General features: G+C 29.2%; 6 protein-coding genes across 12 annotated transcripts; 3 read left to right on the top strand and 3 right to left on the bottom strand.

Moving 5' to 3' along the window:
• The first annotated feature begins 136 nt into the window (after positions 1–136).
• Positions 137–5,429, top strand: LOC117238734 (dipeptidase 1-like). 3 transcript variants are annotated; one of them, XM_033503885.1, is made up of 11 exons: positions 137–287; positions 1,832–1,985; positions 2,481–2,643; positions 3,421–3,704; positions 3,940–3,997; positions 4,072–4,248; positions 4,328–4,418; positions 4,672–4,747; positions 4,835–4,982; positions 5,066–5,184; positions 5,265–5,429. In XM_033503885.1, the coding sequence occupies exons 1-11, from the start codon at positions 236–238 to the stop codon at positions 5,302–5,304; spliced, it is 1,362 nt and encodes a 453-aa protein (XP_033359776.1). In that variant the 5' UTR covers positions 137–235; the 3' UTR covers positions 5,305–5,429. The 3 variants fall into 3 exon arrangements, with proteins under 3 accessions (XP_033359776.1, XP_033359779.1, XP_033359777.1); XM_033503888.1 differs by lacking the exon at positions 137–287 and adding an exon at positions 854–977; XM_033503886.1 differs by lacking the exon at positions 137–287 and adding an exon at positions 902–1,087.
• Positions 5,430–5,570: 141 nt separating this feature from the next.
• LOC117238735 (ornithine decarboxylase 2-like) lies at positions 5,571–8,567 on the bottom strand. Its single transcript, XM_033503889.1, has 7 exons — positions 8,378–8,567; positions 7,877–7,953; positions 7,610–7,782; positions 7,207–7,507; positions 6,607–6,846; positions 6,031–6,239; positions 5,571–5,952 (listed from the first exon to the last, which is right to left on the bottom strand). The coding sequence occupies exons 1-7, from the start codon at positions 8,565–8,567 to the stop codon at positions 5,904–5,906; spliced, it is 1,239 nt and encodes a 412-aa protein (XP_033359780.1). The 3' UTR covers positions 5,571–5,903.
• Positions 8,568–10,265: 1,698 nt separating this feature from the next.
• On the bottom strand, positions 10,266–13,029 carry LOC117238737 (ornithine decarboxylase 2-like). Its single transcript, XM_033503892.1, has 7 exons — positions 12,825–13,029; positions 12,300–12,376; positions 12,033–12,205; positions 11,630–11,930; positions 11,051–11,290; positions 10,475–10,683; positions 10,266–10,395 (listed from the first exon to the last, which is right to left on the bottom strand). Exons 1-7 carry the CDS (start codon positions 13,012–13,014, stop codon positions 10,347–10,349), a joined length of 1,239 nt encoding a protein of 412 aa, XP_033359783.1. The 5' UTR covers positions 13,015–13,029; the 3' UTR covers positions 10,266–10,346.
• Positions 13,030–14,882: 1,853 nt separating this feature from the next.
• On the top strand, positions 14,883–18,688 carry LOC117238710 (serine/threonine-protein phosphatase 2A 65 kDa regulatory subunit A alpha isoform). Of its 2 annotated transcripts, none has more exons than XM_033503837.1 (10): positions 14,883–15,041; positions 15,394–15,585; positions 16,017–16,236; positions 16,338–16,498; positions 16,578–16,733; positions 16,828–17,099; positions 17,181–17,375; positions 17,545–17,788; positions 17,853–18,096; positions 18,213–18,688. In XM_033503837.1, the coding sequence occupies exons 1-10, from the start codon at positions 14,958–14,960 to the stop codon at positions 18,215–18,217; spliced, it is 1,773 nt and encodes a 590-aa protein (XP_033359728.1). In that variant the 5' UTR covers positions 14,883–14,957; the 3' UTR covers positions 18,218–18,688. The 2 variants fall into 2 exon arrangements, with proteins under 2 accessions (XP_033359728.1, XP_033359729.1); XM_033503838.1 differs by having other exon boundaries at positions 18,208–18,688.
• Positions 18,689–20,266: 1,578 nt separating this feature from the next.
• LOC117238711 lies at positions 20,267–23,928 on the bottom strand. 4 transcript variants are annotated; one of them, XM_033503841.1, is made up of 11 exons: positions 23,601–23,928; positions 23,481–23,529; positions 23,057–23,245; positions 22,728–22,967; positions 22,406–22,645; positions 21,819–21,914; positions 21,480–21,748; positions 21,297–21,395; positions 20,893–21,157; positions 20,578–20,822; positions 20,267–20,494 (listed from the first exon to the last, which is right to left on the bottom strand). In XM_033503841.1, the coding sequence occupies exons 3-11, from the start codon at positions 23,195–23,197 to the stop codon at positions 20,341–20,343; spliced, it is 1,749 nt and encodes a 582-aa protein (XP_033359732.1). In that variant the 5' UTR covers positions 23,198–23,245; positions 23,481–23,529; positions 23,601–23,928; the 3' UTR covers positions 20,267–20,340. The 4 variants fall into 4 exon arrangements, with proteins under 4 accessions (XP_033359732.1, XP_033359730.1, XP_033359733.1 ...); XM_033503839.1 differs by lacking the exon at positions 23,481–23,529; XM_033503842.1 differs by lacking the exon at positions 23,481–23,529 and having other exon boundaries at positions 23,694–23,928.
• A 965-nt stretch (positions 23,929–24,893) lies between these two features.
• On the top strand, positions 24,894–25,974 carry LOC117238712. Its single transcript, XM_033503844.1, has 3 exons — positions 24,894–25,049; positions 25,505–25,665; positions 25,745–25,974. The coding sequence occupies exons 2-3, from the start codon at positions 25,505–25,507 to the stop codon at positions 25,812–25,814; spliced, it is 231 nt and encodes a 76-aa protein (XP_033359735.1). The 5' UTR covers positions 24,894–25,049; the 3' UTR covers positions 25,815–25,974.
• The last annotated feature ends 253 nt before the right edge of the window (positions 25,975–26,227 follow it).

Below are 26,227 nucleotides of genomic sequence, written 5' to 3'. Positions count from 1 at the left end.
TCTTTTTGCTATAGTATGTAATATATTTACGACACTCGACATACTTTAGTAAACAGAAGACAACGTACGAACTTTGAATCCAAACAGGAATATGAATAAATATCATGAAGCAAAATCTGGAATGTATGAAAGAGTAATCTATTGGACCCTATTATGTTCGCTTATATATGCAGATAGCGTGGCGTGAACAGAAATTGCACGTTAAAGACGTAGCTGAACGAGTTATCTTCAGAAGATGGGAGTGAATGGTGTCACCGAAGAAACGTTCCACTCTACATCTACTATGGGTGAATTAATCATTCTACAGACGCATTGGATCGTTTGTCATTGCTCACATATGCTAAATCTCCATTACGCTACTGTAAACGTTAATGAACTCGAAAATTTTCGTGTAATTACATCCTTCCTACAATTAATCCTATTTGCTAATAAGTTACATGTCTATATATTACACGTTTATTATATTACATTATATCATTCCATTATGTAATAAAGCAACCTGCTATATGTGTACACGTGTGCTATATAACATTATATTGTCTTAATAAATTTTAATAATGCAGCTTCGTAAAGACGTATATTAATTACTGTCTTTTTAATTTTGATAAACGTTACATAAATAACATTAAACTATTTAAAAGTATCCTAATGACTGGAGTAATTTAAAGAAACAAGTAATTTATTAATTTAAAACTTTAATTATAATTTGCGTTAAAAATTTATACGATACAATTATTTCCAATTTGAGAATTCTTTAAATTTAAATTTCTTAACCCCAAGAAATTAAAAAGTCTATGGTTAACTTAATCAAATCAAAGAGATAAAGGGATAATAAGATAAGAATGTTAGGTAACCTCTGTATTTACTGTGCGTGTAAAGATTCGATTTGAAAGGGTTCTCAGCGAGTCAGTTGCTTACGAGAGCTCATTGAGAGTACAATAAAACTAGTTTGGCCAGTTTAGTGAAGGAAACAACCTGTGCGTAATTTGATAGAATTTTATAAATATTAGTATGTAAATATACATGTATATGCACTATTAGTACTATGATTCCTAAACTCGGTATAAAATACTCCTTCCTGAAACATGTATGTAACATTGAAAAGAAACGTATTGCATTATTGTTATCAAACTATCACGGTATTGTTATCAAATACAATCTAACAACTTCGGCATCCTCACTTTTTTCGTTTCTTCCTTCATGTGAAGTTTATAACAGAGAATTACGTAAAAAATTATCAATCATATTTAGGTATAAATATCTTTTTAATTTAATCTAATAATAGAGATCATTAAATGTGTAAACATTTTGCTTTGCATTTTTCCACTTCAATAACATATTGAAATTAATAAATAAATATCATTTTTTATTAATATTTACAAATTTATTACATTATTTGATATTAATGAGGATAATGCGGGTTATTTGACATATCCAATTACAAAAACCCTCTGTACGGTTCGATGAACTTTTTGCTTTAGCGTTACCGATTAAAATTATCATACAACATGTGTATTTAATTATATCACGAAATTAAATATTAAATTTCATGTAATCTGAAAGTTATTGAATACTATCTGTAAATTGTTTTACATCAGATTACTTCTCGTCTGATTTATATTATCTGATATGAAAAAATTTAATTTGTGAGTAAGTAAATATATCAAATGTCATCCTGAACTACAAGTAGTTCGATACGTATAATTGCCTCTAATCAATCATTGGCGCATTCAAACAGAAAATTATCGATTGCTCTGTAACATATAATGTCAGCAACATACAAGAGCCTTTGTCAGTATCCGCGAAGTAACTATTGTTGAATGTTGTCCAGGCTGCTTAGCCAAGTACTGCACGAAGAAGATGATTTACGTGAGTGTTGCGGTGAGCTCGTCGCTGTTACTGTTGCTAATTGGCCTAAGCGTTGGATTAAGCATTAGCAGTTTCAAAGGAAGCGACGCTCTTACGTCGGCACCACTCATCGATGGGTAAGTAATCTGAAATATTATCATCATAATAAAAAACACAAAATATACGGTAAATATATAAATATTAATATACGGTAATGAAAAATTTTTGAAAACATAAGGGATTTTATAAAAAAAAAAAAACTGTGCATACACGCTTTAATAAATGTTATCTATAATTTGGGTCTATAATTTATTGTAATAATTAGGGAGCATCGCTAGCGAAAGACTACTATCGATATTAATTTCGATAAATAAATTTTTATTATTTACAGGCATTATTTATTACATTATTTATTAGTTACAGGCTGGTATGATCGATTGTTACCATAGTGAATTAGTATGCAGATAAGTTGAAGTATTAATTAATAAATGATGATTATACGAGGCTTGAAATATAACAACAGATTATTGTATTTAATTGGATTAGTATTTACTAATCTTTACTGAGACAGATCTTCTTTTTTGTATTTTATCTTGTATATATCTAATGTGATTTTTAATTCTTTATTTCAGCCACAATGATTTGCCTCACAACTTGTACAAATTATTGAACAACAACTTAGACAATTTCAACTTTACACAAAACCTGACCGACGATGAATTATGGGGTAAAGACGTATGCAAATCATGTTACACTGATCTTGTCCGTTTGAAAAAAGGAAAAATAGGTGCACAAGTAAGTGAAAACACTGCAAATACAAAAGACAGATTATCATTCGAATCTTCATTCTATCACATATATCTTGAAATAGATTAATTGACTGATGGATTTTCGTTCGTTGTTAATTAACACAAAGCCTCTTATCATTTTAGACCACATGTCGAAATACGTTTTGTTGCAATATCAGACTGGCATGTGATAATGCATGAATTTCGTTTTGCGCGTAGTTTCTACGGGCGTAAATTTTGTTAATCTCTTTATTCTTTTTCAAACTTATTTTTACACATTTATAATTAATATATGACGTTTGATATATGATATTTGAGAATTAATTGATAATATAACTGGAAATATTAATGGTTAACATTTCGTTGAGTTATACTTATCAGAAACTATAGAAATGCGATAATCGATTCATGTCTACATGATTCACGCAATAATTTTCCATTATATGATACATAGTTATAGCTATTCGCTATATGGCACATAAATAGTGTCTCCCATTTAATAGCTAAAATACAATTAGATATAAAATTCATAATAAGCTAAAATAAAAAAGAACTGCTAGACTATAGTATGTATGGGAAATACTATGACATCATACTGTAGATTGTATTATCACTAGTTTGTATACTTCTCATCGTCTCCGGTATTAATGTCAACGCGATCGATATTTTATATTATGGTAGTAAAGTAAATTATGAGGTTCCAAGTTTTATTAATGTGTAATTCTAGTCCTTAAGTTTTTTTAATTTGTATAGTAATAATAATGAGAGTATAAACAAATTTCAGTTCTGGGCAGCGTACGTTGATTGCTCATCGCAATTCAAGGATGCAGTGCCACTGACAATGAGACAAATCGATGTTATCAAAAGATTAGTCGCTAGATATCCAAACTACTTGCAGTTCGTAACGGAAGCTAAGCATATCGAACAAGCATGGAATGATGGAAAAATTGCTTCTTTGATCGGTGTCGAAGGTGGTCACTCTATTGATTCTAGTTTGGCTGTTCTCCGGCTCTACTACGAACTCGGTGTGCGTTACATGACGCTGACTCATATGTGCAACACTCCATGGTATATTACATTTTTGATCGATCCAAAAAGTTTTAATATGTCATCGAACTTTAATATTGACTAGAAAATCGAATTCATAAAAGTAAAATTTTCTATTGAAGAAATAAAATATTTCTTAGCAGACATATATTTTGCGATAATGGATAAATAATCTTTTCATAAAATTAAAATAGGATTTTATCTATAAAAAAAAATAACTTCAAAAAAATTAATAAACGTGTTTTTTTTAACGAAGGGCTGACGCATCGGTGGTGGACGACACGTCTGTCCACAACCTTACGAAATTTGGTGAAGTACGTTAAATTTCTTTAATTTCTTCTTCTTATGTCCATTTTAAAACTGTATGAATTTTATATTTCAATTATAGGCTATCGTCTACGAAATGAATCGATTAGGAATGTTGGTCGATTTAGCGCATGTGTCTCATAACGTTATGAGAAAAACACTTTCAATAACGAAAGCTCCTATTATGTTCTCCCATTCATCTGCCTTTAGCGTTTGCCGTAACTACCGTAACGTGCCCGACGATGTCCTCTATATGGTTGTAAGTAGATCTTTATTGTTATCCTAAATGGTTCATGAAATTGTGTAACAATAAAATATAATTTTGCGCGCATTTTCAGAAAGAAAACAATGGTATCGTAATGGTGAACTTCTATTCAAATTTTGTAAACTGCAATTGTTCGAGGAACGCAACTATCCAAGATGTTGTAGGTATGACATTCGAAAAACTTCAATCTCATGTTTGGTGTAATATTTAATTTCAGAAATATTATTTAATTTCGTTCACATGATAATTTCGATTGCATTTCTATATAAAGTTTATCATAATTGTACATTGAATTAAACGCATTTCCTATTCATTCGACTTGTTTCACTTAACAAAATTGAATTAAAGTTTCAAGACAGGTATCCTTAACAAATTACTGTCCTTATCGTAAATAGTTATCTATTTGCCTTTTTGTAGATCACATTAATTACATTCGTAATCTTATCGGAGCTGATCATGTTGGTATTGGAGCGGACTACGATGGTGTAGGATCGTAAGTATAACGCCAATACTACAAATCGCAAAGTTTAATGTTATAGAAATAAGCAGGATTCATAGGAGTATGAATAACATATTTCAGAATGCCAGAAGGTTTGGAAGATGTTTCTAAATATCCAGACTTATTCGATCGCATCTACGAAAGTGATGTGAATCCAAAATGGACCAGAGAGGAACTTGAAAAATTAGCAGGCAGAAATTTGATCCGTGTACTACAAGCCGCGGAAGAAGTACGTTAAAGAATATAATCAGAACGATGTCTGACAATAATTAAGGAATCATTAAAAATATAATTATTTTTGTGTTTCCAAAGGTAAGAGACTCATTGGCAAAATCAGAACATCCACGACAAGATATCATAGATCAACAAGACATTTACGAAACTGAAACAACGAGTAAACTTCAACCAGGGTTATGTAACACTGCAAAAGAGTAAGTGCATTCATTTAAAAATACTTTCGTTTGTTTAATCTTTATGCTTCATTTATTTACATAAAATCTTATTTATATAGGTGGATTGATTTTGTAAACCATAATAAATCACGACAATAATATGGCATTTATTTAAAGCGCAAAGACATGGCACAACATTTTACGAAGAAAAGATTTATTTCTATACGATGATAATACGTAAGATCAATCTGTAAGCAATAAAAATGTAAAATACCGAAAAGTTATTACGATTAACTAATGGAAAACGTATTTGTCGTAATCCATTCATTCTATTTTAATAAAAGTATTTATCAATGGCTAAACCTCTGTCAATAGAAGCTTATAATAATATAATGCAATTTTATTCTACATTAATACGATAAATAAATTTTATAATAAAATACATATTTTCAGTGTCGAACAAATGATGAACAAGAATGCATTGCTATAAACATAATTCTGTATGCACATACATTAGTCACATTAATTAATAATTAAATTAACATAAATAAGGCAGTACGTTATGGTTCCAACAAAATACTTTTATTTTTCATACATTTAAAATTGAAGAATGTAATATATTACGATATTTATAACAAAATAAATACATCATATAAGTATTGTAATTCAATAAATAATTTTATAAGTAAATTTAAGTTCGAAATAGTATCTAACCATATCGTTATTGACTGGTCCTTATTAATCTATTCTCCACTCCGTTATTCCTGCGATTTTTGCATTCTCTTTGTGTAATCAATAAATTTTTTCCTAGAAAAAAACAATCTAGAATATTTCAAATACCTTTTTACATTTATTTTGTAACTTACTCCACACGTTTCTACCAACCATTGGCTTTTTCTAGCACACGGATGTACTTTCGGCGGTGCAAAACCATTGAATGAAGTACTGAGACATATGCTATAGGATCCAATATCCATCCAGGCTAACCAATCACCTTGGTGAAATTCTGGCAGCATTACATTTTTCAAGATACAATCCATAGAGTCTAAGGTAGGACCCCAAACGTATGAAAGGAATTTCGCATCGCTCGCTGGCTAAAATATATTACATAAAATACGGAAGTCGATAGGACATAGGACTTAGAGTTCATCCCTGTGCCCAATTGTACCCAGCTGGTTATCCCTAACGTTAGAAGCTGCTAATGCTAGCTGTTATTTAGACTAAATATAACCAAATATAGCTTTAATAATAAGTTCACAGCATAAAGAAAACAATTTGTCGATTTCAGCACAACTTGAAATAAATTGTCCCTTTACTTATGATCGTAAGAAATTTTCCAGATTATAATATCGATAAGTTCTTGACACGAATCAACCGAATCATTTGAATAAGGACTTAAGAGAGAAGATATTTGGATTCCAATTCTGTATTCTATATTATATGGATTATTAATAATTGTACCTTATACACTGGTATCGGTAGTCTCTCTTTTAAGTTCAACATTTCCTCTATAAAACCGTTGTACACTCCACAATTCATATAATACATTCTAACCATTCCATCCGCCTGACGAACAACCTTCTTTGTGTGCACGAGTGACACTAAAGTATATGCCGATGTTGCATAATATTGTCCCGGCTCGCTGATAATCGAGATACTCGGGTCGATGTCCTCGATCTCGTTGTTAATACGTCTTGCCACCTGAGTGTTTTCGAAACGATAATGCAAATTTAACCAATTCAGCAATTCAACAAAAGAAACAAATATGAATTAAGGTGGAGTATGAGTCTGGATCGAGTCACGCATGCATAACGCTGATCAACTCTATAAATTAAAATGCATAGAAAAATGACAATTGCTAACATTTCCTTTTAAACCGATTTTTGAGAATTTACAAATAATAATAAATTTATGAAAATAAACGAACTTTTTGAAATTTTAATACTATTTGTGAATCTACGTAGGCAACATTGAATGATGTGAAATTGATAACTTTAGGAGAACTGGAGTTGTTCAGTTTGGCTTTTATGCGGTTTAACTCGGAATCTAGCAAAGGCTCACCTCGTCGATAGAGTATCCTCTGTTACCAGGAAATCCACCGCCGATATCGATCAATTGAACGTCTTTACATCCAATTTCTTTAGCAATCGAGATTAGTTTCTTACACGTTCTGATTCCTCTAACGTAAGCGTCTGATTCAGAACATAGACTGCCGACATGGAAACTAAAGCCCCATAATTTTAAACCAAGGCTTTTTGTCAAATGTATCAATCGAACTGCTTCTTCGTCCGGATCGCAACCGAATTTTGTTCCAAGTGATACCAGAACATTTTTGGCGTCACATCGAATACGAATGATTACTCTATTGATTGTGAAAAAAATAATAAAGATTATTTCAATGAAGTCGTTCTAAAATATTGTATAGTTCACTAAAGTAAATCTGATTTATCGCTGCTGCACTTACTTCGCTTCCGGAAAAATGTCCTTTATCTTAATGATTTCCATCTCGCTGTCGACGGTCATTTTTTCTACATTCATCGTTTTGGCGAATTTAATATGGGTGGTCCACTTAGCCGGATTCGCAAAGATTATCCTGTTTGGAGACACTCCTAGTTTCATTACCATTCGTATTTCTTGCTAAAAAAAATGGTGGCAGAACATAACGTATTTTGCATATAGATGTAACTATAATAATATTGTATCATTTAAGAAAAATTGGTTGAAGATATACTTGGGATGCACAATCGAAATTGACATTCATAACTGCCAAAATCTTTAGGAGAAACGGATCGGCATTGCACTTGACGGCTAAAATACGAAAACATATTAAGAATGAATGATAAGTTACATATTCTTGTATACAATAATTTCTAAATTTTGATTTCACTTTTAATTTCATTATCTCAAGTGAAAAGAATCTACCTGTCTTTAATAACAGGAAATATTAATTAATAATAAATATGTGTTACATCCTTTGTGATATCATTTGCAGACAATGTTATATTTGAATTTTACGAATTAATAATAAAATATTTCGTCCGTGTTATTTCTGAATTTTATGCCTGAGTGATACAAATAATATCTGATGAATGGTACGATAATAACATTAATATAACGTTCTCTAGAAAAAAGACATATCTTTTTGAATACTTCTAAATTATCAGATGTACTATACTAACAGGAATAGAACATTTCAGACTAATAGATTCGAGATCGAGAACTCTTATTTTACCATAATATGGGACAATTCTTGGCATCTTCGCGATCCAATTTTGATGTTTCTGCATCACGTCAGCAACATCAAGAACACAGAACGGTTCTTCCGTTGATTCATGCTCTGTTTTAATAAAACTTTTGATTATGTCTGTATTTTCGTCCGTATCTTCGAATACTTTCACTTCGTCATAGATCGAGTGTGACATCTTAATAGATTCGAATATTCCCTGGATGTTGTGTACTCTGGAAAAACTGAAATTTCCTTTCCATTAAGATGCGACATAAGGATAAAATTATTTCCTTCCGGATATAAATTTGATTTGGTTCACAATTTGTTCAATAATTTTCCTTTGATTTTAAAAACTTGAATACCATTTGTATGATGATGCAAAACGAAAAAAGTGCAATTATTGGTAGTGACAATTTTGAAGAGGAATTACTGCAAATAAGAACTGTGAAATGAAAGATATCACAAATAAAAATTAATATCTGAAAGATTGGGATTAGCTTAACTGATCAATTAAGTACATTGAAAAAATTCACTTTGTGAAAACACTGGGGGAACTATGAGGGGAAACTATGAAGGAACATCATTGTTAGCTACTAATTTATATAGGTATATGCGATGAAGATGATATTATTTGATAGCTGACGTAATAAATTATATATCTTTGCACGTTATTTAGTTTTGACTACTGTTTCTGTTTGGCAATGTATATGTATCTTCTTCTTATCAACTTTAAATTTATAACAATATAGTAGTTACCTTATTATTCTTTAATTTTTTATTAATACTGTACCCACTTTATATATTTTATATTTATATTTATATTTTATATTTGATTTCTGATCGTCTTTTATATAGTTTGTTTTATGTATGTGTTTAACGTTGCTTCAATAACGTATAATTGTCACAACTATTTTCTCAACAATTCGAATATATATTTCATTTCTCTCAGCAGTATTGAACCACCTAATATCGAGTCCTTAAACAAAGTACGATAGTTTCATACTGCTTGTTCATACTACGTTACCTGATATAAGTAGGAAATTATTATATAACTATATACTAAAAAAAGGCATACAGGATGTGTCACCTTAAAGTTGAAGACAATGTATTTTCGATACTGTTAATTATTCCGCAGAACATTTCAGATAAAAGTTAAATAGCTACAGGGAAAACGTATTCTCATGTATGAGCTTCTCTTTAAGTGTGTATATTATATTCTATAAGCGTAAAACTAGTAAGTAATTAACTTACTTATGTCCGAAAGCTTTTAACTTAATAGTTATTTTAACTTTTATTCTGTGAAACTTATCGTATGAAAGACAAAAAAACGCAAGGCACTACTTTTATATTTGTTTTCCTCGTCTTTCATGCGATAAATCTTACAAAATAAAAGCCAAAATATCGACTAAACTAATAGCTGCTGGACATAAGTGGGATAGTAATTTTGTTATAGAGAATCTCCAGCTGCATGAATTAATGTCTTAAAAAATACATGATTCTACCGAAAGAGGCAATGCTGACCTAAAATTTACCCACATACGTGGACACTAATGACATATAACCCTGAAGACAATCAAATTTTGTCTCAAACATTTATCGATATAATTAAGATTATTGAAAGTCTTTCAGGATGAACTTTTATGTAACTCAACCTGCGTATTTTCATACAAAACTATGCCGAAAAAGTATGCACCCATACATTTTTTATATACACGATTAAAATTGTCGTCTTTTAAGAATTAATTATATTTACATACGTCTTTTTCATATTATACAAGACTGGGAAATATTTTATTTACACACATAAAATTCTGGAATCTAATATATTATTACATTTATAATCAAATAAGTTCACCATAAATTTTTGCAATTCCATACATAATTCCCCGCATAATTTTATAAATAAAGTTAAGTTCGAAGCAATATCTAACAATGTCCACATCAACTGGTTTTTATTAGTTTATTCCGGCCTCCGTTATTCCTGCGATTTTTGCATTCTCCTTGTGTAATCAATAAATTTTTTCCTAAAAAAAAACAATCTAGAATATTTCAAATTCCTTTTTACATTTATTACTGTAACTTACTCCACACGTTTATACCAACCATTGGCTTTTTCTAGCACACGGATGTACTTTAGGCGGAGCAAAACCATTGAATGGAGAACTGAGACATATGCTATAAGATCCAATATCCATCCAGGCTAACCAATCACCTTGGTGAAATTCTGGCAACATTACATTTTTCAAGATACAATCCATAGAGTCACAGGTCGGACCCCAAACGTATGAAAGGAATTTCGCATCGCTCGCTGGCTAAAATATATTACATAAAATACGGAAGTCGATAGGACATAGGACTTAGAGTTCATCCCTGTGCCCAATTGTACCCAGCTGGTTATCCCTAACGTTAGAAGCTGCTAATGCTAGCTGTTATTTAGACTAAATATAACCAAATATAGCTTTAATAATAAGTTCACAGCATAAAGAAAACAATTTGTCGATTTCAGCACAACTTGAAATAAATTGTCCCTTTACTTATGATCGTAAGAAATTTTTCAGATTATAATATCGATAAGTTCTTGACACGAATCAACCCAATCATTTGAATAAGGGCTTAAGGGAGAAGATATTTGGATTCCAATTCTGTATTCTATATTATATGGATTATTAATAATTCTACCTTATACACTGGTATCGGTAGTCTCTCTTTTAAGTTCAACATTTCCTCTATAAAACCGTTGAACACTCCACAATTCATATAATACATTCTAACCATTCCATCCGCCTGACGAACAACCCTCTTTGTGTGCACGAGTGACACCAAAGTATATGCCGATGTTGCATAATATTGTCCGGGCTCGCTGATAATCGAGATACTCGGGTCGATGTCCTCGATCTCGTTGTTAATACGTCTTGCCACCTGAGTGTTTTCGAAACGATAATGCAAATTTAACCAATTCAGCAATTCAACAAAAGAAACAAATATGAATTAAGGTGGAGTATGAGTCTGGATCGAGTCACGCATGCATAACGCTGATCAACTCTATAAATTAAAATGCATAGAAAAATGACAATTGCTAACATTTACTTTTAAACCGTTTTTGGGATTTACAAATAATAATAAATTTATGAAATTTGAATACTAATTGTGAACCTACATAGATAACATTTAATGATGTGAAATTGATAACTTTATGAGGACTGGAGTTGTTCAGTTTGACTTTTATGCGGCTCAATTCGAAATCTAGCAAAGGCTCACCTCGTCGATAGAGTATCCTCTGTTACCAGGAAATCCACCGCCGATATCGATCAATTGAACGTCTTTACATCCAATTTCTTTAGCAATCGAGATTAATTTCTTACACGTTCTGATTCCTCTAACGTAAGCGTCTGATTCAGAACATAGATAGCCGACATGGAAACTAAAGCCCCATAATTTTAAACCAAGGCTTTTTGTCAAATGTATCAATCGAACTGCTTCTTCGTCCGGATCGCAACCGAATTTTGTTCCAAGTGATACCAGAACATTTTTGGCGTCACATCGAATACGAATGATTACTCTATTGATTGTGAAAAAAATAATAAAGATTATTTCAATGAAGTCGTTCTAAAATATTGTATAGTTCACTAAAGTAAATCTGATTTATCGCTGCTGCACTTACTTCGCTTCCGGAAAAATGTCCTTTATCTTAATGATTTCCATCTCGCTGTCGACGGTCATTTTTTCTACATTCATCGTTTTGGCGAATTTAATATGGGTGGTCCACTTAGCCGGATTCGCAAAGATTATCCTGTTTGGAGACACTCCTAGTTTCATTACCATTCGTATTTCTTGCTAAAAAAAATGGTGGCAGAACATAACGTATTTTGCATATAGATGTAACTATAATAATATTGTATCATTTAAGAAAAATTGGTTGAAGATATACTTGGGATGCACAATCGAAATTGACATTCATAACTGCCAAAATCTTTAGGAGAAACGGATCGGCATTGCACTTGACGGCTAAAATACGAAAACATATTAAGAATGAATGATAAGTTACATATTCTTGTATACAATAATTTCTAAATTTTGATTTCACTTTTAATTTCATTATCTCAAGCGAAAAGGATCCACCTGTCTTTAATAACAGGAAATATTAATTAATAATAAAAATGTTTTACATCCTTTGTGATATAATTTGCAAACAATGTTATATTTGAATTTTACGAATTAATAATAAAATATTACGTTATTTCTGAATTTTATGCCTGAGTGATACAAATAATATCTGATGAATGATACGATAATAATATTAATATAATATTATTATAACGATATAACATTAATATAACGTTCTCTAGAAAAAAGACATATCTTTTTGAATACTTCTGAATTATCAGATGTACTATAATAACAGGAATGGAACATTTCAGACTAATAGATTCGAGATCGAGAACTCTTATGTTACCATAATGTGGGACAATTCTTGGCATCTTCGCGATCCAATTTTGATGTTTCTGCATCACGTCAGCAACATCAAGAATACAGAACGGTTCTTCCGTTGATTCATGCTCTGTTTTAATGAAACTTTTGATTACGTCTGTGTTTTCGTCCGTATCTTCGAATACTTTTACTTCGTCAAATATCGAGTGAGACATCTTAATATATTTCGATTTTCTCTGGACTACTACTCGATTTTCTATTGTGCGCTCTAAGAAAACGGAAATTATCTTTGGATACGACTAAATAAGCCGAGATGTAAGGAGAAGATTATCTCCTTCCAAATATGTTTTATTCAGTTCAGAATTTGTTCAATGATAAGATTTCTTTGGTTTTAAGAACTTGAATGCGGTTTGTATGATGATACATAACTTAATGAAATTATACTTTCTAAAGGTGGAAATTCTGGGCGAAAGATACTGTGAATAAAAACTGTGAAATAAAAAATGCCACAAATAAAAATCAATGTATATAGCTTGACTAATCAATTAAATAAATTGAGAAAAATCGTTCGAACAAGAAATTGTAAGTTATTAAGTAAGAATGTAGGGCACCTGCTTAAATCGAAATAAATTTAACCACACTATAAGGGAGCATCGTTATTAGCTACTAATATATATACAACGAACGGAATATCATTTGATAACCGACGTAATAAATGATGTATACTTACACGTTGTTTAGTATCGACTATTCGTTTTGCTTGCCGATGTACACGTGTCTTCTTTCTGCCAACTTTAAATTTTCGATAATAAAATTATTACCTTGTTATTTTTATCTCATTTTTATCATTTCTCATTAATATTGTGCCCACTTTATATTTGGTATGAACAATGCTCTCAACATTTTTGTATAACTGTTACAGTTCTTTCACTAATAAAATAAGTATTATATCTTTGTCAGAAGCATTGAATCGCGCAATACTGATTCGTTAAACAAGATGTGATAGTCCCATACGTTGTTGCCCTATATAAATAGCAGATTATTATGTACATACTGATAAGACGTATATATTTTCATAAAAAAAAGAACTCCGAAAAAAGACGTATGTATATATATTTTTTATTTGCACGATTAAAATCATTATCTCTTAAGATTATATTATACATACATTAAAGACATTTTTTATACATACATTTTGCATATTAGTACTAAGAAATATTTTACTTACGAAAAAATAAAAAATGGATATCCAACAAAAAGAAATAAACATTGTTGCTTACATTGACACAGTAATTATAATAAAAAAACAACGATATCCTAATGAAAAGATTGTAAAAGGAGTAATTGCTTATCGAAACTGGAACATGTACTTCATATCTCTTTTTTTTTTTATTTCTTTTCCCATTCATTGACTAACTAGTTATTCGTTAAATTCAAAATACCAGAATATTTATGAAAAAATACTACTGTTGATCGGATGATCAAACTGGAGATGATAAAAGCAAATGTAGACGAATTAACTGATAAAAAGAAGAAGAAAAAGATAATAATATTATGTTTTCAAGGATGTGAATGTAGTGGCTATAAAACATTTTTCAATGAAACACTTTCTATTATGTTTCATATTTCACTTACAAAAAATCAAACCTCTACTAAATGAAAATCGATATATATATAATAGTATATATATATATATATATACTATTATATAATCTTAAAAAATTGATTATGGTACAAACATATATTCATATAAAAATTATCATCTTTTATGTTTTGCAATTCATTATATTATTATTTCTTTAAAATAAAATTATAAGATAGGACCATACAATAAAAGATAAATGTCATTAATAATATGCAAACTTCTTGACACCTAATAAAAAGAAAAAGTCATTTCACCCTATTTTAAAACATACGAACCCATTGAAAGTATAAAGTAATTGTAAATTGATTTATTAAACATAATTCAAACGTTACTGTAAATCGAGATGAAATATGTGACAGAATAGATTTATCTTTCGCAGAAGAAGAAGACGAAGAAAAGATTTTACATGTGCCGCTAGTTCTCTGTAATAGTAACAACCATCAGATGGCGCAGTAATGTGAACACTACTTGAACACACGGGAGTTTCCAAGCTCTGGTGTGATCGGCAGCAAAATGGCAGCGAGCGACTCTACTACGGACGACAGTCTTTATCCGATAGCTGTTTTGATCGACGAACTAAAAAACGAAGATGTACAGGTGATTCTAAAAATGCTCGAAATCTATATTTTATAATTGCAAAGTAATAGACTTGCTGTACCGCCTGCAGTCACTAGAAAAAACAGAGTGTCAAGGCGGCTACAGTGGTAGCGTACAATTCGATAGAGTATTCCTTTAGTCTCCTGTCATCCTAAATATTCTCTTTTCAATATCAATACATTCAATATTATGATCTATTTGTATAACAATGCTCACGTTAAAAGCTTTGAAAATTCAAAACTTCAATTTGGAGAGATATATTTTGTTACTTGAAAAAGGGAGGCATTGGTGATGATAATGAGTGAATCATAGAGGGTTGACCTGCACATTTATGGAATTTTTCTTGTTACAGTTACGGCTGAACTCAATAAAGAAATTATCTACGATTGCCCTTGCATTAGGCATTGAACGAACACGCAGCGAATTAATACCATTTCTAACTGAGTCTATGTATGATGAGGATGAAGTTCTGCTAGCTTTGGCAGAACAACTTGGACAATTTACTCCTCTTGTAGGAGGTCCAGAATATGTACATTGTTTATTGGTATATATCGTTATTTATTTTTCATTCAACAGCTGAACTAACAATAATATTTAGACAAAAGACGCCTGTATACAGTATATAAGTTAGTAATTAATCCAGTAAATAGATATTAAATCAGTTAACTTTTTTTCATTGTCATAGAATCATTTTTCATAATTGTAATTCATATAAAGCATGTGCTATATTATAACAAATCATGTTTGCATAATTATGCATATGCATATAGTGTTTCAAATAATAGATAATTACTTTGGAACATTAATGCTAGCATATTATTTTTATCATTGTATACTTGAAACAAAAGAAATTGATTACAATAGAGATAACATTTAGCTTGAGACATTTAAGATTATACTTTAGATATTTAAGATAATACTTAACAAAAAGTTCATTATTAGTAAACTTTGTAATAAAAATTTATTTTAATACAGAAACCTTTGGAGAGTTTGGCAACAGTTGAAGAAACTGTAGTTCGAGATAAAGCAGTGGAGTCTTTAAGAACTATTGCTGCTCAACATAGCTCAACAGATTTGGAAGAGCAATTTGTTCCTTTGATACATCGTTTGGCAACAGGAGATTGGTTTACATCAAGAACATCAGCATGTGGTTTATTTAGTGTCTGCTACCAACGTGTTAATCCATCAGTTAAAGGTAGAACATAAAGATAATTTAGATTTTAGGAAATATAAAAGATTTGTTCTCTGTTTCCTTATATAAATATAAATTGTTTTCCTCTTCTTTTTGTTTTTTAGCATGTTTACGAAACCACTTCCGTAACTTATGTCAAGATGACACTCCAATGGCACGACGATCTGCTGCTTCACATTTAGGTGAATTTGCGAAAGTTATGGAAATTGAATATGTAAAGGCAGATTTAATTCCGATGTTTGTTATTTTGGCTCAAGATGAACAAGTAAGATAATACATAACAAACAATTATTCTATTAATTTTAAAATATTCATATCATTAATATTTACATCATATTTTATAGGATTCAGTACGTCTCTTGGCAATTGAAGCTTGTGTTAGCATTGCAGCATTATTACCACAAGAAGATGTAGAGCAATTAGTTATGCCTACACTTAGACAATGTGCAAGTGATCAGTCGTGGCGTGTACGTTATATGGTCGCAGATAAATTCACAGATGTAAGCTATTTTTACATATTTTTCTTATTTGTAGTAAATATTTAAATAATATTAATTTTGATTAATTTTAATCAACTGCAATTTTTATTTACAGCTTCAAAAAGCTGTAGGTCCAGAAATTACAAAAACAGATCTTGTACCAGCATTTCAAGTACTATTAAAAGATATCGAAGCTGAAGTTCGAGCTGCAGCAGCTGACAAAGTGCGCGACTTTTGCCAGAATCTCGATAAATCCAATCAAGAATCTATCATTATGACACAAATATTACCATTAGTTAAAGAACTTGTATCAGATCCAAACCAACATGTAAAATCAGCTTTAGCGAGTGTTATAATGGGTCTTAGTCCAATACTTGGAAAATACAAGTAAATATATATATATTTATTTAATTATATAAATATGTTTGAAATAATGTAATAATAATACTAAATTTCTTAAATTTGCAGTACAATCGAACATTTGTTACCATTATTTTTATCACAACTCAGAGATGAATGTTCAGAAGTTCGCTTAAATATTATCAGCAATTTAGAATGTGTTAACGAAGTTATTGGCATACAACAACTTTCACAATCTCTTCTACCAGCTATTGTAGAATTAGCCGAAGATTCGAAATGGCGTGTAAGATATGCCATTATAGAGTAAGAATTTTTCAAATATATTATGATGTTAATATAGAAATTATTGAAATTAAACTTTTTTTATATAATGTAAAGTGTAATGTACATATATATATATATTTATTTATTTATATATACATATTTATTTATTTATTTCATATTTATTTATTTATTTATTTATATGTCCTAGATACATGCCATTGCTAGCTGGACAACTTGGGGTAGAATTCTTTGATGAAAAACTAAATTCCTTATGTATGACTTGGTTAGTAGATCACGTTTATGCCATCAGAGAGGCAGCTACGTTAAACTTGAAAAAACTGGTAGAAAAATTCGGCCCTGAATGGGCACAGAATACTGTAATACCTAAGGTTTTAGCAATGTCAAGGGATCAAAACTATCTTCACAGAATGACATGTTTATTCTGCATCAATGTAAGTAAATTATTTCATTTTTTATATAGTAATTTATAATTTTTCTATCATTCGCTTTCCCTAGGTATTGGCAGAAGTATGTGGTCAAGAGATAACAACGAGGGTGATGCTTCCGACTGTCTTAGGAATGGCCACTGATAATGTTGCTAATGTACGATTTAATGTTGCTAAAACTCTTCAAAAAATTGGACCTTATCTTGAACCTTGTGCTGTACAAGCTCAAGTAAAACCTGTACTTGATAAGCTCAATACAGACAGTGACGTGGATGTCAAATATTTTGCTTCTGAAGCAATTGCAGGCATCGCAGGTAAAACTTTTATTATTTTATTTCATACAATACTGCTCTTCAGAAAAAATCTGTGATTTTTATTTATTACTTTTAAATTACATTTTGTATAGAATACATACTGTGTTTCAGCGTAGGTTGAACAAAAAAAAACTGCATTTAAAATTTATCCATCAATATACAGAACCTCAGTCTCAAGAAATAACCTGGAGCAAACATTTACACTTACACATGGCAACAGGTAATATTATTGCACAGTCAGAGCAGATCTAATGTCGGAAAAGAATATAAATATGAAATTAGTAGTTCATATTAAACGATATTTTAAATTCTGTTGTATCTGTATATTTATAATTATATTACTTATTATTAAATATTGAATTTAATTGGTAAAATGTATTCCTTATACGTACCTAAATAATGATCTAAAAAATAATATAGTAATAAAAGGTACTCAGAATCATTCCTAAAATCAGACACTTCATTATAATCTGCTCTTCCACATTCATTGATCAAAAATTACTTTATCTTTTAATAATCAGTATTTTAATTTGGTACATAACATTGTTAAGTATTGTAAACATAACAATAAAATTAACAATGAATAATGTAATTTTATTTTGGCCTTTTTATTTAATAATCAACTTGGACATTGTACAGTCTGTATCTTCGCGCTTATTATTATTTTTCTCTACCTGAATATACTTATAGTGCTGATATTAATGTTTACTTATAGTTTTTTTTACATTTCTATAGTATTTTTTAGTTCTATCAAATAATGTATTAGAAAACAACATGCTTAAGTTTCATCCGCAGGGCAATGGAAATGATAACATATATCAAAAATTTTGAATTTTAGAATTTTGAAAAATAAATTAGTTAAATTAAATTTAAACATATTTATAATATAAGGTAATTTATAATATAATTGTTTAAACAACATATACTTTCAATATAAATTTCTTACATTAGCCGATTTATAATAAAAAAATATATATGTTAATGTTATTTTTTGATCACAATAGTTTAACACTTTACATTAAACAGATACTTTTATCAGTATTACTTAACAAGGGATTACTAATTATTAACACTTACAAATATATCTTTTAACAGTTATTAGTAAAACTACCCCGCGCGTAATAGCATGTTAGCTTTATAATAAGTTATTACAACTAGAATATTTTTGTACTACTACAAAAAATGCAGCGAAGAATGATTGTTAGTATTACAATATTACATAACATATTTCTTTCCAAGAAATGGAAATATATATCACTCGTTAATTATGATACTATATATACATTCTATAAAACTAAGAGACATATGAAATACGAGTATTTTCAAACATGAAATTCATATATCGCGGAAACAATTCGTATTTTATTTACTTGGAACTGTCACGCGTCAATGAATTGTTTATAAAATATTTATCATTATTCATAATATTTCTGGATTTCATAAAACCATACATGTAGTACGTATGCAAACTGCGCGTTCATGTCATAAACAAATTTTTATAATTAGAATGATCTATCGCATATACTATTGCATATATTATATTTTTTCTTATAACATTCCACAATAAACATTGAGCCAATTATGTGCATTTAGTGCTGCAGTAAAAGGAAAACATTTTGTTTTTCCACTCTTACACCAAAAAGCATATTAGTTTCAAAAACAACATAAAATTAGATATGTGCTCGTTATTTTTATAATGGTAACATTCCATTCTACAAAATTATATTTATTTCAACTATTACCATTTTGCATATCTCAATTTATAATCTAAATTTAAAGTTACATATTTGCAAACTCAAAACTAAACTATTTTGCTTAAATAATATACAATATATAATTTTTATATAAAAGAATGCTCTTTTCAAAATTATTTTTTCATTTCCATTCTAAAAATATTGTTTTGAATAATGAAAGTATATATTTGTTGCCAAAACTGAAAGTAATAGACAAGATTTAAATTTATGGTAACTTATTAACAGACTAGTTGTAAACCATAAAAATATTTGAGAATCTAATTGTTAAAAGAGTAGTAGATTATTGTGTGATTTCCACAATTCGTTAAATAACTACCAACATTAACTCTTAGATAAAGAATGGTAGAAAAATGTTCAATGTATGATATATGCAATTTTGCATACTTCTTACATGCATGTAATTGCAAAAATTTCTTTCTAGCTTTGTTTGCTAAATTTTCTTACAAATAAAGACAAAATATACCTTACATCATTAATGATCAAATATCGATTATATCGTGGCTGTTTCAGATTTTGCCAAGTCTACACAAACTGTATGACTAATAGTTGAAACATGTGCATTTCCGTTACTATCAGAACTAATAATATTTAAAGATGAAATTTTGGCACGTTGATATGCCACAACTGTGTTTAAGCTTAAAAACCTAAAAATAAATTTTCTCATAAATATAATATATAACGATACATGTAGAGTGAACATAAATATCAATAATTATTAATAATTTACCTTATACAAACATACATAATCAACAATGCAGTACCAGCTGCAAGCATTCTGATAATTGGACCTTCTACTAATTGAATGAGAGTCCAAGCAGCAGCTGATGATCCACACATGGTTGTGACAATGGCCATAGTTTGCAAACAATGACGAGAAGTTATACCATTTTGCCAGTCCAATTTACTTGCATGTTCAACATTGTAATTTGTACCACACACTTTGCAAGTAAGACTGTCAGCATTTATAGAACTCTGAAATGCATAGTGCACATATGATAACATGATAAGTACCTCTACAAAATGAAAATATTTTATATTTTACCTCGACCAACCATCGGCGCAAACAATTGTGATGAACTGCACTCACATCACCTCTACATTGGCAAGGTTGTATTAATGGACCAGCATCTTGCCTTTCACTATCGTAACAGATCCAACAATCTTTGCTGTTAATTGATGTTCCATCCGAAAAAAGTGCAGTATCTTGTTCTGCATTTTTATCTTGTAATTCTATTTCTTTCATGTATTTCGAATGATCTAATCGTTTCAAAAGACGCTTCGGATTTAAAATCCACAGCTGTTCAGGACTAAAATGAAATGAAAAATAATTATATTTAAATAATAATCAAAATAACAAAAAATCAAAATAGCATGTTTATGGAATTTTATATCAACATACTTTTATATTATTATATTATTTATTAATAAATAATACACAATACAAACCTAAAACAATTCCATAGCACACATGGAAACCATAATATTACGCCTACTTCAATAATACGGAAAACAATATCATGACAATTCCTACTATATAAAGGAACTCTGTAATAAAAAATATGTAATGAATAATTATTAAGTATAAAAGAATGTAATTATATCCAATTAAGACATTATCTTCATATTTACTTTGCTTTCCAGAATTCGCTAAGTGTTTCACTGCATAAAAATCCAACAATAATAAATAACATGAAAGCTTGTGATAATAATCCTACACGTGACTGATGCAATTGAGAAATATTTATTTGTTCTTGCACTTGAGATAATTGTGATGTACTTGGAACTGGATCAAATAATTTTGCAGTAACTTGTTCTTCAGCATTAACTTTTAAATCAGAGACTGTACGTTTATTCAAAATTGTACTATTTTGATAATCATTCAAGAAACCACCTCGAATCTAAGACAAAGTTACTTTAATAGAATGCTTATTTATTCATTATTTATAATAAAAATTTCAAAAAACTTACTTTAAAGTACACTTCCACTCCATAAATTAAGAAAAATATCACAACAATAAACAAGAGCACTGCATAGCAACCATTAAAAACATGGGTGTAAAAGCTCTGAAAAAGATCATTTTGAGTATAATAAATTAAAATTACTGATAGTGTAGTAACAGATTACCTAGGAACTAAAAAATAATTAGCCACTTGCGCTACCAATAAACTCACAGTTGCGTGTGCCGTGCACTACAATATAACACGTTACTTTGTCGCCTCACCACGTCTGCGAGTGCAATCTTTTAAGCAGTGTCTCAGCGCGTTGGTAGGGTCTTACATAAAGAATTTTATATGGATATCAATAAATACTCACGGCAACAATAGCATTTTATTTATTAATAATCTACTACTATATGGTAGATTATTACAAACGAACGATCTGACTGTTAGTCGACGTGCAGCGCACATCATTTTTATTTCTGCGAGAAATACCTATCGACGTGGTATACACGTCACTGACAATTTTGGAACAAAAGCATCTTGACATGCGTGGCACGTCTTTCTAGCGCAAGTGGTTAAAAGTCCACTACTATATATATTTTTATTTAATTCACCTGATCTTCTTGGGAATATATTTGAGTAACAATAAATTCTGCTAAAAGCAGAGAGTATGTTAATACATTAAACACAGCAAAACCTATGAATGATTTTGAAAGAAACTGTGGTTTGTCCCATGACATATTTCTTAAGTGAAATACTTCAGCCCAGAAACAAACAATTAAAGAGGATCCACTTAAAACAAGTGGATAATATGCAGATAATAAACTTCTGGACCATCCTTCTTTAAATGCAGTCTATCAAAAGATAAGTTTAATATTTTATCATTATTTAAAGAAGATTTAAGATCTTTAATAATACATTTTGTATAATATTTACCGGCGATGTAAAATATGCTCCTCTTATCAATGATGCGAGAAATACAATAAAATATAAAACTTTTTGTGTTGTGACTCTACAAGCTCTAAGAAAAGATGGTGCTTTCATTTTCTGCCATTCTGCGATGATACACATAATCAGTTGTATTAGACATACAAATGCCAGCATAAAGAATATAGTTGCGAATGCAATGTAGTAACTTAAATTTGGAACATGACATTCTAGTCCATCAAACTGAATCTATGAAAAAAACATAAAAACTATAGTCAAAAGTACAAGAAATGGACTAAATATTATTTAATTATAATGAATTACAATTAAAATATTACCTCGCATAAACAAGTACCATTATGACATTCTCCATGTCCAGAACAATTCTCATTGCCACAAGTATCATTCCAAGCCATCATCCCAAACTTTACTAATAAAGTTAATGGATTTTGAGTACTCAGAGCAATCATTTGTTCCATGATCGCAGTATGTAAGACTGACTGTTTTTACACAGTCGTCACAAGAACCTGTTAAACATAAGAAGCAAATATATAGATATCTCCAAAATATTAAAAAAATAACAAACAAGAAAATGTCAGATTACAAAATCTATAGATATTAATAATATAATGAAATAGCACAAAGAAAAAAAAATTTTTTGATGAACTTTTTTAATGATGAATAGTACAGATGTAAACAAAAAATATTATGAAAAGGATAGTATATCATAAATTAAATTACACAAACTGTTATATTACGTACCACAAAATTAGTCCATAAATAATATTCACAAACAGTTTTATAAATCTAACTATAAAGTAACAAAAAAACATTATAAGCTAGAAAAAATTGAAACATCACTTTGATATAATCCAAACTTACGAATAAATCAAACAATTCACCCTTGACACTTGTGCTTTTTATTCATATAGATGTAATGAGACAGTCCAAGTGTAGTCGTAACTATATACCTACGCAACAACTTAACTCTTCGTCAACTATCACTATTACTGCTTACTGCATTTTTAATAAATATTGACATTAGATAAAACGCGAGAGTTACTGTCACTAATCTTTTCTTAGCATTTCAAAGTTCAAAGGTAATTAAACCATTAAAGAAGACACATCACCAACGAATACACTTAATTATTATAATGTTCTTTGTTAGTACTGCAAATTAAGTGATCTCGTTTTTCTTTCACACACATCCACCTTTAATAATAATAATACAAGCATAAACCAGGTATGAGATAGATTTGATATCTACTATTTATTTTTGCGTCGCATATTTTAGAAGCCTGTAAACCATAAACTTCTTTACCATTTTAGTTTTATCTGTGGCTATACCAAAGAGCTTGTATTTTGTATAAACAAGGTATAAAATGTCCTTGTTCAACATACATACTACTGTTGACTGAGAAGTATTACATATTAGACATATCCTACATATGTGAATCAATGAATAACTTTTGTACATTTTTAAAACACTCTTAAATTTTGTAGATATTTCACGATATAATTTGATTATGTAAACATTTTGGAAAAATATACGATTAGCGAACCAGACTATATATATTTTCCAAATAAAATTATTTTCATTATGCACTGGAGTTTTAATTTCAATTGCTGTTAATGCTCTGATCTTATTTTGTGATAAATTTGTGAAATTAAGAATCACGAAATCATTAAATCATATAACAGAAATGCATTGAGTATTAGCTCTATGTTATACCTCGTCTATGGACTAGATCCTTTCATAGAAACATGTATATTATTTTCTTTAATTTTGTAAAAAATATACTTATGCAAACTCATTCTGTCTTTATTTTTATTTCGCCACAAACATTTTAAAATATTTACTTTTCAAACACTCTTAACAGACTATATTCTCCCAAAAATTGCTAAATTATACAATTAAAAAAGATATCACGATAAATATTTATATATACTTTTACGTTTTAAACAATCTTATGATAAATTTACAGTAAGAATATTATATAATATTTAAAAGACATTTCATTATATATACAAAGTTTATATTCACAGTTATTTCGGTTTATTTTTGAGTTTAAGATAACAAATGCTTTTTTTACGATAAAAGATATTTTTTTTAGTTTATATAAGAAAAGTTTCATTTAATTGAAATTTAAAAATCACATGGGTTATAAAGGATTGATTGCAGAACGCATCTACAGTTTAATAGTTCACAGTTTGTCAGTTTACGAATGGTTTACAAGAGGTTCCGGCTGATACAATATCGACGTGACTTCAAAGTATAATACGTATATAGCTTGGAGTTGAGTGGAATAGTGTATAATTTGCATTATTAAAGTATGTAAACAATCTTTTCTTTAATGATCTTTGCTTATTTTACAATTAAATTAATTGCCATTTTTATGTAAATAGGAAAGGTATCGAATGTTATGTAATATGTTTCATATCTGTACTAAGATTGCTTTTAAACTATAGATGTTTCAACTATTTTAATATAATATGCTAAGCGTTAAGAGATTGCTTCACTATCCTAAAATATATTTTTCTCTAAGTATTATATGTTATTATCTAATACATAAATTTTATTAATCAACATCATATTGATTAAACTGACTAATAATACATCATGGAAAAATAATGTTAATATTTATGGTAATAACAGACTGTAAAAATGTTTATTAAAATGTCCATCATATAGAAATATTTGCTTGTAAAAGGAAATACATATTTAAAATTATATTTACATAATATGTATGTAGTACATATATTATTATGTGAAAATAATATTTCAGATGTCAGAAGGAAGATTACCAAAACCTCAACTTCGTAATCTTCATGTGTCAAAAGTTAAGAAAAGTTTAGGGATAGTGACAGTACTTTGTGCTACTGTTGGTATAACATGGAAAACGCTTGTTTCTGATGTATATGAACGGAAAGTTGAAGAATTTTACAAGTAATTGAAACATCTTAAACGTTTTAATATTTTGCTTCTATTTCTCATACATTTATTAATATATTCTATTATGTTCTAGAACATATGATCCAATGAAATCATTGCAAAGAATGAACGAAGCTGGACTTATGGAATCTTATAATCCATAATTATAATACAAATATATATAATGCAGACTAATAAAATAGTAATGGGATTAATAAAATCTTATTTAAGAAATTATATACATGTTTAGTGAATAAATGTTATATAAAATAATTACATAATATCGAAACTCCTATGTTTTAAATAAATCTAAGGACTTTTATATATAAAAGATTGTGTATTTGGTTTTAACTATTGCTTGTGGTATATGAACATAATTATTTTTATTTCTATCATTCTTTTTTATAATAATTCAAGATATAACTTGAATTGCTTAATTCTTATTAAGCTTAACAGATTAGTGACTTTTGTTTAAATATAAAATAATTTTAATTATTTCTCATGTTAAATATTCAAAATATTAAAACTATCTAATAATTTATTATTTCAAAACTATTAATTTTTAAGCTAATTATAT

Source organism: Bombus vosnesenskii, unplaced genomic scaffold, assembly GCF_011952255.1.
Source record: "Bombus vosnesenskii isolate JDL3184/JDL3185 unplaced genomic scaffold, Bvos_JDL3184-5_v1.1 scf7180000013605, whole genome shotgun sequence".
NCBI classification, from domain to species: domain Eukaryota; kingdom Metazoa; phylum Arthropoda; class Insecta; order Hymenoptera; family Apidae; genus Bombus; species Bombus vosnesenskii.
Note: the sequence above shows the minus strand (reverse complement) of the source record. Positions and strands in the feature narration are given on the sequence as shown.

Coding starts and splice junctions, on each gene's coding strand:
- LOC117238734 (XM_033503885.1), top strand. CDS start 236: ATGGGAGTGAATGGTGTCACCGAAGAAACGTTCCACTCTACATCTACT. Junction 288..1,831: donor CCACTCTACATCTACTATGG/GTGAATTAATCA, acceptor AATGTTGTCCAG/GCTGCTTAGCCAAGTACTGC. Junction 1,986..2,480: donor TCGGCACCACTCATCGATGG/GTAAGTAATCTG, acceptor TCTTTATTTCAG/CCACAATGATTTGCCTCACA.
- LOC117238735 (XM_033503889.1), bottom strand. CDS start 8,567: ATGTCACACTCGATCTATGACGAAGTGAAAGTATTCGAAGATACGGAC. Junction 7,954..8,377: donor AAGAATTGTCCCATATTATG/GTAAAATAAGAG, acceptor TTCGTATTTTAG/CCGTCAAGTGCAATGCCGAT. Junction 6,240..6,606: donor TACCGATACCAGTGTATAAG/GTACAATTATTA, acceptor AATATATTTTAG/CCAGCGAGCGATGCGAAATT.
- LOC117238737 (XM_033503892.1), bottom strand. CDS start 13,014: ATGTCTCACTCGATATTTGACGAAGTAAAAGTATTCGAAGATACGGAC. Junction 12,377..12,824: donor AAGAATTGTCCCACATTATG/GTAACATAAGAG, acceptor TTCGTATTTTAG/CCGTCAAGTGCAATGCCGAT. Junction 10,396..10,474: donor TGTGCTAGAAAAAGCCAATG/GTTGGTATAAAC, acceptor GTTTTTTTTTAG/GAAAAAATTTATTGATTACA.
- LOC117238710 (XM_033503837.1), top strand. CDS start 14,958: ATGGCAGCGAGCGACTCTACTACGGACGACAGTCTTTATCCGATAGCT. Junction 16,499..16,577: donor TTTTGGCTCAAGATGAACAA/GTAAGATAATAC, acceptor CATATTTTATAG/GATTCAGTACGTCTCTTGGC. Junction 17,789..17,852: donor CATGTTTATTCTGCATCAAT/GTAAGTAAATTA, acceptor CGCTTTCCCTAG/GTATTGGCAGAAGTATGTGG.
- LOC117238711 (XM_033503841.1), bottom strand. CDS start 23,197: ATGGAACAAATGATTGCTCTGAGTACTCAAAATCCATTAACTTTATTA. Junction 21,749..21,818: donor GAGTGGAAGTGTACTTTAAA/GTAAGTTTTTTG, acceptor ACTTTGTCTTAG/ATTCGAGGTGGTTTCTTGAA. Junction 20,495..20,577: donor ATTATGTATGTTTGTATAAG/GTAAATTATTAA, acceptor ATTTATTTTTAG/GTTTTTAAGCTTAAACACAG.
- LOC117238712 (XM_033503844.1), top strand. CDS start 25,505: ATGTCAGAAGGAAGATTACCAAAACCTCAACTTCGTAATCTTCATGTG. Junction 25,666..25,744: donor AAAGTTGAAGAATTTTACAA/GTAATTGAAACA, acceptor ATTATGTTCTAG/AACATATGATCCAATGAAAT.